Source organism: Sciurus carolinensis, chromosome 3, assembly GCF_902686445.1.
Source record: "Sciurus carolinensis chromosome 3, mSciCar1.2, whole genome shotgun sequence".
Taxonomy (NCBI): domain Eukaryota; kingdom Metazoa; phylum Chordata; class Mammalia; order Rodentia; family Sciuridae; genus Sciurus; species Sciurus carolinensis.
In genome coordinates this window covers 123496663-123510721 of record NC_062215.1, presented here as the reverse complement: position 1 = coordinate 123510721, position 14059 = coordinate 123496663, and the positions used below count along the sequence as shown (strand labels likewise).

Genomic DNA, 14059 nt, shown 5'->3' with positions numbered 1-14059 from the left:
ACTAAACCCTCACATTTTGGAGTTGTCTGTTATTGCATCACAATCTATCTTATTCTGCTGGGTGTGATGGCACATGCCTGCAATCCCAGTGACTCGGGAGGCTAGGCAAGAAGGATCACATATTTTGAGTCCAGCATAGGCAACTTAGTGAGGTCCTGTTTCAAAAGAAAAATTAATTTTTCACCCCCGTAGTGCTGCTGGGCCTGCAGGTCTACATGTCAAGCCACAGATACTGGTCTCTGTTTTGTAGGATGGGGGATGGGGTTTGTTAAAGTTGTCAAGAAAAAGGCCTACTTTAAGAGATATCAAGAGAAATCTAGAGGAAGATGAGAGGCAAAACTGGTAAATATGGTTTGGAAATGCTTGGTGATAAGAGGACAAAAATAAGTACAACACACCCAAATACAGGATGATAGTTCACATAACTAACAAAAGATATCACTTGTCAGATTGCTTAAGCCTGTAAAAAAGAGGATATGATGGTCTGTGCAGCTTATGCACATGAACTATCAAAATATGGTGTGAAAGTTGACCTAAAAAATTATGCTGCAGCATATTGTACTGGTCTGCTGCTGGCCCACAGCCTTCTCAATAGGTTTGTAATGGACAAGATCTATGCAGGCCAAATGGAGGTGCTGGAGATGAATGCAATGTGAAAATCATCGATGATTAACCTGGTGCCTTTACCTGCTACATGGATGCAGGTTTTGCCAAAACTGCAATTGGCAATGAAGTTTTTGGGGCCCTGAAGTGAGTTGTGGATGGAGGCTTGTCCATCCTTCATAGAACTAAAAGATTCCCTGGTTATGATTCTGAAAGCAAGGAGTTCAATGCAGAAGTACATTGAATCACATCGTGGGTCAGAATGTTGGACATACTATGTTTTATCTAATGGAAGATGAAGATGCTTACAAGAAGCAATTCTCTCAGGATGTAAAGAGCATTATTCCAGACGTGATGGAGGAGATGTATAATAAAGATCATTTTGATGACAGAATTCAGCCTATGAGAAGAAGCCCAAGAGAAAAGATAAAAAGAGATGGAACTGTCCCAAAACGTCTCTTGCCCAGATGACGGGTAGCTCAAAAGAAGGCAAGCTTACTCAGAGCTTGTAAACAGGCTGCTGAGAGCTAAACCAAACAACAGTTTTCCTATGAAGATTTTTCAGATAAAGACAATAAATAAACTTACTGAGCAAGCAACTAAAAAGGAAAATTTAAAAAGGGCTGGAAACCTGGCTTAGGTTCCATCCTCAGTACCCTCTCACCCCCGCCCACCCACCTCCATAAAGAGCAAGACTAGGAGCCAGGTATAGTGGCACATGACTATAGTCCCAGTTACTCAGGACACTGAGGCAGAAGGATCACTTGAACTCATAAGTTTAGGATCATCTAGGTGACATAGTGATATCTTGTCTCAAGAACAAAACAAAACAGCAAGACTGGTTTGGTCCCTCCCTGGTCTGTTCTTGCCATGAAACGTCTACCATGAAGTCCTCACCAGAGCTGAGCCAATGTCAGTGCCATTCCTTGAATCTCCTTAAGCTAAATACTTTTTTTTTGTGTGATGTTGGGGATTGAACTAGGCCTTGGCATGCTAAATGTGCATGCTACCACTGAGCTACATCCTAGTTTCCCTCTTTATAAATTATCCAACTTCAGGTATTTTGTTACAGCAATGAAAAATGGACTAATACAGATATAGCCAAGTCCCAAAAGCACATAAACATATTGCTGCTTCTCTTTTTATTTTCCTTTCTCTGTCTCTCTCTCTTTCTATACACACACACATATACACACATAACTTTTGTTTCCTATTCCTCAGCTTTCTATACAGGTTCAGTAAATCTCTGGATTTGCAACTAAGCTACCCTGTATTTGGGGACAAATTACTGACTCCAAAGCACTTATCAGATCCTTTGTGACTTCAGGTCAACTTAATTCCTGATTGTAGCTAAAAGCTAAGATAATCAATTTATAAAAAGTTTATATTGGCTCAATGCTTTATTATTTTTTTTTTTTTTTGCAGTATGGGGGATTGAAGCCAGGGCCTCCCTCACACAGGCTAGGTAAGTGCTCTACTACTGAACTACATTTCCAGCCTCCCTTTTTTTTTTTTTTTTTGAGATAGGGTCTCACTAAATTGCCCAGACTTGCCTTGAACTTAGGATTCACCTGCCTTAGCCACCCAAGTAGCTGAGATTTTGTGGCTTGGCTTACAGTTTTAGAGGTTTCAGTCCATGATCAGTGAACCTTGTTGCTTTGGGGCATGTGGTGAGGCAGTATTACTATAGTAGTAGTGCACAGAAAAGCAAAACCTTGTACTTCATGGCCAGGAAGCCCAAAAGAGAAATAGAGGCAGGGACAGGGGTTCTCTATTCTTTTCTCATATTCAAAGTCATTTCATTAGGCCTGACATTAGTGTTAACTCTTAACATCCTGTTTGTTTTACTGAGTCTTCTTTTATCATGTAGGATAGCAGATACCCACTAGGGTCTTCTCTGGAAACTGCCTGCTTCATTAATAGGGAAAGGTTTTGATTATATGACCTCTGTCTATTTTGCTGTGGCTGACAGAACACTTAGAATTTTATAACTATTAGCAGTAATCGGCCAGTCCTGAAACTCTGCCTAGCTCACAAAGATCTGCGAGACCTGCTTTGTCACAGTACTTTAAAGGCTGTCAAAAGTGAAGGTAAGGAAGATATAGCAGTAAAAAGAGAAACAGGGAATTCACTCAAGGACTTGACAGTGTGAATTTAAGGGAATGGGTAGAACTGAGAGATATTGAGATCGAAGAAATAGCTAGATTTGGCCAAAAGACAGTGATAAGTTGAAGATGATTTCAGTACTCCACAACTTGGGAACAATTTCAATTAGTATTGGAGTGGCTGGTTGCTGGGCAGAGAGTGCTCTTTGGGGTTCTTGAGTTTTTAAAGTAATGGTTCCCCTGTTTCCACAAGTAGCAGTATGAACCCAACTACAGAACTTCACTACTAAAAGAGCAATAAATGATTTAGGAATTACTTTGTTAGGGCAATTATTGAGATGCCTATAAAATGTGGGCTAGTTAGCTTTCCTCTTTTTCATAGATAAAGTACATGCAGACATCTATTTCATAAATACATGGTTTTGATGACAAGGGTACTAGACTGTGAGAGTATAAACAGTGCATATTTATGAACAATACTAAGAAAAAATATAAAACCAAAACTATATCAAGTTGCATGTGTCCTTGAAAATTTCCAAAATTACAGACAGTGCTCTTTAACTTACCTTAGTAGATCATTTTATAAGATTAAGAAAAAACCTTAATACAATTTTATTATAAATAGTGGTTCAGTTGCTGCTTATGAGTCCCTATTTGGAGAGTTCTGGCTGAAAGAAATTTGGATTGGGGTTTGAAATCTGGCTTCTGCCATTTACTAGTTTTGTAACTTTCTCCAAATAACTCGACCTTTCTAATATTTTGTTCCCTCATCTGTAAACTGGACAGCAACTAACTCATATTCTTTCCATTATTAGAATCTTAGAAAAAAGCTATTATCACAATTTTTGGACAGTTACAACAAATAAGTAAATGCCCATGAGAGGACTCAAATGAAAGAATCCCTTCTCCAGTGGGGTTCATGGAATATAGTCAGTAGGTGTGGGCGAGATGGGACATAACCTTAAAACTAACCACAGCTCCTGTTTATGAGACTTTCCTGTGTCCTGGGTGCAGTTAGTACCAACTTTACATACATTATCTCATTTTATTTTCACAATAACCTCCTAAGATGGACTCCAGCCAGAGAAGTTGTCCAGGGTCTGAGAGTAATGAACGGCGGAATCCAGATTTCAAGCTGTGCTTCCCAATTTTCTAAGGCCCCTACTCTTAACCACCCAGAGGAAAAGGGTGTGCGTGTCTGGAGATGGTTTTTTAAACGCGTTCCGTGATCCACTACCTGTATGCGACGACAGCTCTAAGGCGAGGAAGGACTCCTTGGAACATAAGCTTCCCTTACTCCTTTTTCCCTTTAAGAAAGTTTAACAGCGTCTAGCCGTCTGGATTTACCGAAACGAATTATAGGAAGGGAAGGCGCAACAAGGGCCATGGAACTGGGCTGGCGGTCAAGCGGTGCGAAGGATGGTGCGGCTGTTCGCCCGTCTCAGGTGACCCTGATATCTCGGGGCGTGGGTGCTTTCTCTAGGGCCAAGGGTGCTTTCAGGGTCCAGCGGACCGAGTACTGGACTGCAGGCGGGGGAGAAGACAGACAGGAGGCGGGCCGTGGGTCCTGGGGCCCACGTGTCCAAAGTGCGGAAGGCCGGGACTCCACACGCGTCCGGACGCCTCCGCCAGATCGGCGCCAGGTCGCCCCTCCCACCTTGCTCCCGCCTCCCAAGGCCGGGCCGGCCAATGGGCGGGGCCTGAGCGCAGGTGCCGCCCGGCGCCTGGCCCGCCAGTTCCGCCGCCGCCGCCGCTGCCGCTGCCGCTGTCTTGCGTGCCGCTCGGCGGAGGGGCCGGGCCTGCGCTCTCTCCGCCTTCCTCCCCGCCTCCAGCTGCCGGCAAGACCAGTCTCCCACTGCCTGGGCCCCTGTGTCACCGTCTTCCCGGAGCACGGTGAGCCCCTCAGGGACCCCGCGGGCGCGTCCTCCGCCCGATCTTGGGTGTCCGGGCCCGGGTTCTTTGAGGCTGGCGCCAGGCCGCGGCCCAGCGACTGGGATGGGGAGAGGGCAGCCGGCGGCATGGGGTGTGTGGATGAATGAGGCACTCTCGGACTAGGCCGCGCGTCGGGAGAATGGCCCACTCCATTTCCCCGCACGCCCTGGCGAAAGTCGTCTTCTAAAGCCCGGACGGCCAGTGGTCCAGTCCAGAGAGGAAAGATGTTGGGCGGGGACCCCCTTTGGCCGGGCGGCGGACCACCCTGTGTAGGCCAGAGGACTGGACAGGCTCTTCGCATGCAGCTGTTCTTTGGAGGCCTGAAGCTTGGCCCAGAACAGGTGTCAAGCCCCTGAGAAGGGAGATTCTTGGCCCTCGGAGTCTGGGTTCAGAGGTTGGAATACCACTTCAGGAGCACGGTCCCAGTGTAGCCTTCCGAGTTATTACTCGGCCAGAAGATAGGGACAGACTTACTTCCCAGCTTCTAAGACATTAGTCATCCTCATGAGTTGAGTTTGCAGTTGTAAAGTGGCCTTAATTCTGCACGGTGGAACTTGGAGCCAGGGTTCTCTAGGGACAGCGAAAGTTTTGACTTGTAAATAAAAAGATTGAGTGGATTCGAGCCGAGGTTGGGGGAGGGGTACCTCAGTGGCAGAGCGGTTGCCTAGCCTGTGCGAAGCCCTTGGTTCATTTCCCAGCATGGGAGGTGGTGAATGGGGTTGAGTGGATCAATTTATGATTAGAAGTATCCAGAGTATAGAGTTTGAAGGTTGCTTATAAGGATTGATGCGTTTTACCAGCACGCCAAAGGTTGGGGACTTGGTTGGAAGGATCCTAGTACCTGATGTGTGTTCTTCGTGTGAAAATGGGATTTGTGGGGATATGGGGAAGAACATGTTACAGATAATAGAAAATGGTTTGGTGAGAAGTGACTTGGTTGCTAGTGGTTCTAGAATGGATTTGTTCTTTTTGTGCTACTGGGGATTGAATTCAGGGCGCATGCAAGCTAGGCAAATGAGCTACCACTAAACTACTTCTTTAGCTCATTTTTAAAGGTTTTATTTTGAGACTGCGTCTTGCTAAGTTGCTGGCCTGAAACTTGACATCCCTGTGCCTCAGCCTTCCAAATAACTTGGATTCCAGGTGTGTGCCTTTGTGCCATCACTTGTTTCCAAATGCTCTCATTCACATATGTAAGGTTAAGAAAGTGTCTTGTGAGCTGTCTGGGTGGAGGATTGGAACTAAATTTTATCTTTGATTGTTGTTGCCACACAGTGTTAGATCAATTTTTCCAGGACTTCTCAGGAGTGACTTCTGTGACAACCATCAGATACAGATCTGTTTACAGAACTTTCTTTTTTTAAAGTTAAAAATTAAGTGGATTTAATTCTGTTTAAATGTTTTGCTCTTTTTTATTCAGTAATATAATTTTATATAATGTAATGTGTTTTTGTCCATAAGGATAGTAAGATGTTTTGTATATTTGTTTTGACATTTCAGATGCCCCCCAAAAAGGGAGGTGATGGAATTAAACCACCAACAATCATTGGAAGATTTGGAACCTCACTGAAAATTGGTATCGTTGGATTGCCAAATGTTGGGTAGGTGAATATTGGGGCTTTTCTCATTTCCATTTATTAAATATTTTGGGCCCCGTTGAGAAGTGAAAATTCATGAGGTAATTAAAATTGAATTTGAAGAAAAGGAGCTAGAATATTAATGCAAAACTAGGCTTTGGTTTAGATGTATATTATTTTTGGTTTTCTGCAGATACAATATTGAAATTTGAGTTACTTTTATTGTTTTGCTAAACTCAGAGGAAGAAACAGTAATAGTTAAAATATCAGTGAAACAGGCAGCTGTATTTGCCTGAAACACGGTTGGAAGACACTGTATTGTATTTAATTGAAATTAGAGTAGTTTAAAATGGATTTCAGTGTTGATTGGCTCTGTGTGGGGTACCTACCTAGGCTGACTACAACAGGCCATATAATAGGATACTTTAGGAAGAAGTTTATAAGCCCCATTATAAATTTGTTTCAGTTCTTTGGAGATTAGGGGTCAGATGGGTGGATTTTTACTGGAGGAGGTAACAGTTTTGCATGTAATAATAGAAGTTGCTAGGTAAAAGAGTTCCTGTAAATAAAGTGTCTAAAAGGTTGAGTTTTGGAATGTTTTAAAAATCAAAGTGCATAATGTATTTGCAAAAAGACAGTGATAGGAAATACTTGCAGTTTTCATACAAATCTATATACCTGTAGCTTAAATGTTCAATGTCTGATTTTTTTCATTTTTAGTACTTCTATTATAAACCTTTTACTAAATATAAGCTATCACCAAAGTGATTAGAATGTACTAATGGATAATAGACTCAATATGGATTTATGATGGTGATTGAAGGCATTTCAGGATATGCTTCAGGCTTGATGGCAAATAAGACGATTATGTTCTTCATGTGTTCCTTGGAGCCCCTGTCATAGAGATTGCTTATTGAATGGAGCATGATATTTAAGTTGGGCAGTTCTTAAATTCTTCTAATGTAAAATGCAAACAAGTGTGGTTGTCCTAATTTCAATCTTTCCTAGGGCTGGAGAGGTTTGCATTTTGAAGGGGTTTCCTGCTGTGATATAGTCTGCTTGCAAAGTAAGGCTAAATAGATTGGAAATACAAACAAAACAAATAATTAAGCAAAGTATGTAGGGTGCTATCAATAAATTTGAAAACAAGATATGGTCATTATGTTTGTTGTGAGCTTTATTGCACTAGTAAGGAAGACGTAGTTTTTAGATATTAACATATTTCTCTTATTTTGGAATCACTGTAGTCCATGCAACTTGACTTTAAATGGGACTACTTTATTTATTTATATTATTTTATTTTTTGTGGTGTTGGGGATTGAACCCAGGGCCTCACACATGTTAGGTTACATTGAGCTACACCTCAGCCCTTTTAATTTTATTTGACACAGGTTCTTGCTAAGTTTCCATGACTGGTCTCAAATTTGTAATTCTCCTGCCTCAGCCTCCCAAATAGGTGAGATTACAGGCATGCCTGGCTTAAATAGGTCTGTTTTAAAATTGGCCTTCTTAATTGTTTTGTATGTAAACTAAACTTTTCAGCTGTGGAGTATAATAAAATAAATGTTTGTGAAAATAACCTAAAATATTTTATTATGTAGTATAAATGTGCTGTTTATGCTTTTAAATTAAATATTCCCTCCTCTCTAGTTTTATTGAGGTATGTTTTACAAACAGTAAAATTTACTCTTTTTCTTTTTTGGGGGATGGCGGTACTGGAGATTGAACCCAGGGCCCCATGCATGCAAATTCACTTATTTTTTTTTTTAAAGCATTTTTTTAACCTTTATTTAATTAATTAATTTATTTTTATGTGGTGCTGAAGATCGAACCCAGTGCCTCACACGTGCTATTCAAGCGCTCTACCACTGAACCACAACCCCAACCCCAAATTCACTTTAAGTATAGTTTTTGGCAGCTGTGTTTGGTTGTAAAACTTTTTATAGAATGATTTTTCTTTATTCAACTGTATCAGATAGGGTTCTTTGTAAGAAAGACAAATCCTGGCTATTTTAAACAAGAAAAAGACTTACTGAAAGCATAGACTAGAAGGAGAAGCTGAATAACCAGGCCTTAGGAGGGACTGGAACCAAGGTGGCACAGTCAGCGATGGGTCCATGTGGACCTCAGCCCTGTGGACTCCTGAACTTCTTTGTACTTTTCATCTCCTACTACCTCTCCTGTGATTCAAATTCCTGGGCAAGGAGGTCTGATTGGACATGTCTTATCTCTGAATTGGTCCACAAGAAGTAGGTTGGGGGAAAGGGGTAGTTCTCTAAAAGATGGTCTGCTGATCAAAAATAAGGACTATTCAATATAGAAAACATCTAAAGATTCTCTTAATATTTAAATATCTGGGTGGGTAAGAAGGCTTGCTTTTAATATGCATAAGACTAATTACATAGAAACTTAAATATCAAATAAATATTTGATATTTATTGAATTCTTAACTGTAGGCCAATCTCTGTTCTGAGTGCTTTATACATATTGTCTAATTTACTGAATGGTTTGACACCCCCCTCCCCATTTTAATTTAAATTCCCAGAAGGTATATTTTTTGTGCTTAGAATGGTGTTAGTAACATAGTAGACTCAGTAATTATTTGTGAATGGGGTAGTTTTTCCTCCTTTGATGACTGTATGTGTGTGTGTGTGTGTGTGTGAAGGATAGAGAGATATTAACGATAGAGAGACTTTTGTTATTGTTTCGGTAATGGGAATTGAACCCATTGGTGCTTTATCACTGAGCTGCATCCCCAGTCCTTTTTTAAAAAAAAATTTCAGACAGGGTCTCACTAAGTTGCTGAGAGTCTAGATAAGTTGCTGAGACTGGCCTAAAACTTGAGATCCTCCTGCTTAAGTGTTCTAGGTTGGTGGGATTACAGGCTTGTGCTGCCTTGTCAGGCTAGGAGTCATGTTTCAATGTTCACTTTTTTTTTTGCATTTATTTTATGCTGAATTTATTCATAACTGTACCATATAAGGTTTGGTTTCTTTAGTTTCTTCTGGGTTATCTTTTTCTTCTGTGCAACCTTCGGCCTTAGGAACAATTTGTTCCTTTTCAGTGAGGATCATCTCTATGTGACAGGAGAATTCATGTATGGGTTAATCTGACCATGAGCTCTGTAAGTATGGCAGCGCATCTTGGGTGCTTTGTTTACCTGGATATGTTCAATGACCAGAGAATCTGTGTTTAAACCCTTAAGTTCAGCATTATGCTCTGCATTTTTAAGCATGTGCAGCAAAAATTCAACAGTCTTTTTAGGCCACTGCCCCTGTGTCCAGCCCCACTGTTTAGCCTGGGCACAACTCCCAACTCCATCATTGTAACACCTGAATGGCGCACATTGCTTCTTTAAAGGGACATCTTTCAGGTAGTTGGTGGCTTTTCGGATAGGCATACCCTTGATGACCTGTACAGTTTCACAGGTGTTCTTAAAGTGAACTTGAAGATTTGAAGCTCTTGATTTGCATGATTTTGTGGAACTTTTTGGGTCAGGAGAGTAGCAGACCATTTTTACAGATCACCTGAGGCTGCTTACAGGTAGAGAACTCAATGTTCACTTTTTAATGAACTACAAAAGAATACCTGACTAGAGCTATGGAGATTTAGTTTCTAGTTCTGCCCTGTTTTTTCTCAGTGATGCTTTGCAAATTAGCTTCTCTCTCTCTCTCTCTTTTTTGTAATTATCTACTAGCACTTTAATAAATGAAAATATTGCTTGAATTTGTTTCAAAATATGGAAGTAGTTCTTTGGAGAAAACCAGCCCTTAAACGAATGTATTACTGTGTAAGGCTAAGAGGCTCTTGGAGGAAATTACTTTTTAACATTTTAGATTTCTGTCAGGGATAGCTCTTTTTGCTACCACTGTATTAGATAGTATTAAATTCAGTTTAGAGTGTCAAACCCCGGATAAACTTGGATTAAACAGAAGTGTCTGTTTGTATGTTTTGCTGGCATAGATTGGTGTAGTAGAATGAAAGTCCTCAGGAACCCAAGCTTCTTTCAACTCATAGCTCAGCAATCCCCAGGATGTGGCCTCATCCTCATGACCCTAAGATGTTGGATATTCCAGGTAGTTGGTTATCTAAAGGATCATAGGTCCAAATGATTTGGCCAGCAGTCTCTCCCTCTCGCTGTCTTTTTTTTTTTTTTTTTCTTGTAAGGTGACACAGAATACTTCTGCTAACATCCTTTTGTTCAGAATTTAGACACAAGAATTTAGTTGTATGTAAATGTAGTCTTTCTTTTGACAGGTGTCTGTTCAGTTAAAAATTGTATTGCCCTGAAAGAAGGGGAAAATGGATATTGGGAATAGCTAGGATACTCTCTTCAAACACCTAGGAACTGCCCAAAGGGAGTAATAATCTTGTTTAGTTATGCCTGTGGGGGTGTTACATTAGTATTGTTAAAATATATTACCAGAAGTGATACACAGATTCAATGCAGTCTCCATCACAATACCAATGACATTATTCACAGAATTAGAAAAAAAAGAGCCCTAAAATTCATATGGAAGAATAAAAGACCCAGAATAGCCAAAGCAATTCTAAGCAAAAAAAGTGATGCTGGAGGCATCACAATACCAAAGTTTAACTTATTCCAGAGCTGTTGTTACTGAAACAGCATGGTACTGGCATAACACACACATAGACCAATGGAATGAAACAGAAGACACAGAGACACATTCAGACAGATATAGTCATCTGATCCTTGACAAAGGCACCAAAAATGTACTTTGGAGAAATAGCCTTTTTAACAAATGGTGCTAGAGAAACTAGACATTCATATGTAGAACAGAACTAGATTCCTATCTCTCACCCTGCACAAAAGTCAACTCAAAATGGATCAAAGATCTACGAATTAGACCAGAAACTTTGCAATCGCTAGAAGAAAACATAGGATCAACACTCCAACCATGGGTGCAGGCAGAAGATTGCTCAATAGGACTTAAGTCCTATTGAGAAATAATGCCAGGAATTACATGGGATGGCATCACATTAAAAAACTTCTGCACAGCAAAAAACACAGAATATGACAAGCGAACCTACAGAATGGGAAAAAAATTCTACTCTTGCGATAGATGATTAATATCCAGAATATATAAAGAACTCAAAAAATCTCCCACCAAAAAAATCAAATAACTCAATAAATGGGCAAATGAATTAATGTCACTTCTCAAAAGAGGAAATATAAATGGCCAACAAATATATGAACAATGTTCAACATCTGTAAAAATCAAAACTACACTGAGATTTCATCTCATACCAGTCAGAATGGCAGTCATCGAAACTACAAATAATAATAAATGCTGTGAGAATGTGGGGGAAAAGAAACACTTACATACTCTTCGTGGGATTGTAAATTGGTACACCACTGTGGAAATCAGTATGCAAGTTCCTTAGAAGACAAGGAATGGAACCACTGTATGACCCCACATACCTTTCTGCTGTATTTGTGCAAAAGCATTGAAGTCAGCATACTGTAGTGATACATGCATACCCATGTTTATAGCAGCACAAGTAATCAGATAAGCAAAGAAAATGTGATAAATATATACCGTGGACTTTTATTCAGGCTTCGTTTGTTTGTTATTTCCACAATCCCACAGTGCTGGGGACTCGAACCCGGGCCTCCAGCATGAGAGGCAGGCACTCTACGAGGTGGGCTATATGGCCTGCTTTATTCAGGCTTAAAGAAGAAGAAAATTAATGTCATTTGTAAGAAAATGGGTGGAACTTGAGATCATTATGTTAAGTGACATAAGCTAGACTCAAAAATCAAAGTTTGTATGTTTTCTTACGTATGGAACCTAGAGAGAAAAAGATGGGGGGTGAGTGTATTTGGGGGAATCTTATGAAAATAGAAGGGAGACCTTTAGAGTAGTGGAAGAGGACTGGGGGGGTGGGGGGCAGGAAAAGGGAGGTTATAGAGAATGAAATTGATCACATTGTTATATGTCTGTACAAATATATCACAACGAATCTCATTGTTAGGTATAGTTATAATGCACCAATAAAAAATAATTAAAAAGTTTTGAAAAGTTGAATCAAAACTCCTTAAATAGCTAAAGGAATAAAATATTAAATAAATTCATGTTAAAAATTTCATACTTAAGCTGGGCATGGTGGCACACGCCTATAATCCCAGTGGCTGGGGAGGCTGAGGCAGGAGGATTGGAAGTGCAAGGCCAGTCTCAGCAATTTACGGAGACCTTAAGCAACTTAGTGAGATCCTGTTTCTAAATAAAATTTTTTAAAAAATGGGGGGTTGGGGTGGCACATGCCCTGGGATGTGGCTCAGTGGTTAAGCACCTCTGGGTTCAATCCCTGGTACAAAAAAAAAAAAAAAAATCACATTTATATAGTCCCTTATAAGTGTTAATTAACATTTTTTTTGGGGGGGGGCAGGTACTGAGGATTGACTCAGGGGCATTCAATCACTGAGCCACATCTGCAGCCCTATTTTGTATTTTATTTAGAGACAAGGTCTCACTGAGTTGCTTAGCGCCTTACTTTTGCTGAGGCTGGCTTTCAACTTGGAATCCTCCTGCCTCAACCTCCCTAGCCACTGGGATTATAGGCAAGCACCACCTTGCCCAGCTAGTTAACATTTTTTATAATTATGATATGGTGGTCAAAAATATTAATTTACTGTTTGTCCCACTGATTATCCTTTTTTTGGCTCAGGAGCCAATTCAGGATTATATGTTGCATTTAATTGTTTTGCTTTTAGTTTTCTTTAATTTGAAAGTTTCTCAGTCTCTGAGTTTCATATTCTTGAGAGTTTTGAAGAGTACTGGCCAGTTATTGTGTAGTTATTGTGTTTGATATTCCCTCATGATTCAGTTCAAGATGTATATTTTTGGGCACATAAGTACCAGAACCAGATGTGGTGGCATATACCTATAATCCCAGGGACTCATGAGACTGAGGCAGGAGGATTGTACAAGGGCAGCCTCAGCAATTTAGCGAGGCCCTAAACAATTGGTGGGACCCTGTCTCAAAATAAAAAGGATTGGGGATATAGCTCAGTGGTTAAGCACTCCTGGGCTAAAGACCAAGTATCTGAAAGAGAGAAGTGTAACAGGAAGCACTGATTTGTCTAATTACTGGTGATGTTAACTTTGATCACTTGTCTAAGGAGGTGTTTGATGAATTTTTTTCACTGAAAGAGTTCTTATTTTCCCATCACAATTAAGCATCTTGTGGGTGATTCTTTGATATGTGTACATATCTTATTTCTCATACTTTTGCCTTCTAATTTTGTTATGTATTAATAACAAGAGTATTGTGTTGTTTACCATATGGTGATTTTTTTACATTTCTATTGTTCTGTATTTATAGAAGGAACAATTTTATAGAAGGAGTAGTGGAAATTCTAATGTATAGAATTCTATTGTAAAGAAGCTTTCTCTTGCCTATTCATGTATTTGATTATAATTTATCAGTATAGATTCTTATTTTATTCTATTGGTAATAATCTATTACTATTGTTTTTTATTTGTGCACATTGCTTAGATTTGACCTTTAGAACTCTTCATATTCTTTTTGACATATTCTTTATTTTTTGTGTACTTTCAACTTCCTGGCGTTGCAATGTGTTTCAGACTTGCATCTTGTACTTTCTCTGCTCTTGGCTTAGAATACACAAATATTTGTATAGACATATGTTTTCATTTCTTATAGGTATATAATTAGGAGTGGTGTTTCTAGGTCATATTGTGGCTCTATTTGAGGAACTGCCAAACTGTTTTCCAAAGTGACTATACTATTTTACATTCTCATTAGAAGTGTATTTGGGTTCCAATTTCTCCACATCCTCACCAAAACTTTTTGTCT

General features: G+C 39.9%; 1 protein-coding gene and 2 pseudogenes across 1 annotated transcript in view; 2 read left to right on the top strand and 1 right to left on the bottom strand.

Annotated features, from left to right (window-relative positions):
• Positions 1-258: 258 nt before the first annotated feature.
• Positions 259-1134, top strand: LOC124981028 (60S ribosomal protein L5-like; annotated as a pseudogene).
• A 3311-nt stretch (positions 1135-4445) lies between these two features.
• Positions 4446-14059, top strand: part of Ola1 (Obg like ATPase 1) — a 166709-nt gene continuing 157095 nt past the window's right edge. The window contains exons 1-2 of the mRNA XM_047545810.1: positions 4446-4601; positions 6141-6241. Of these exons, the coding sequence (XP_047401766.1) occupies positions 6141-6241 (101 nt within the window). The 5' untranslated portion in view covers positions 4446-4601. The remainder of the gene's footprint in view (positions 4602-6140; positions 6242-14059) is intronic.
• Positions 9177-9731, bottom strand: LOC124981293 (60S ribosomal protein L17-like; annotated as a pseudogene).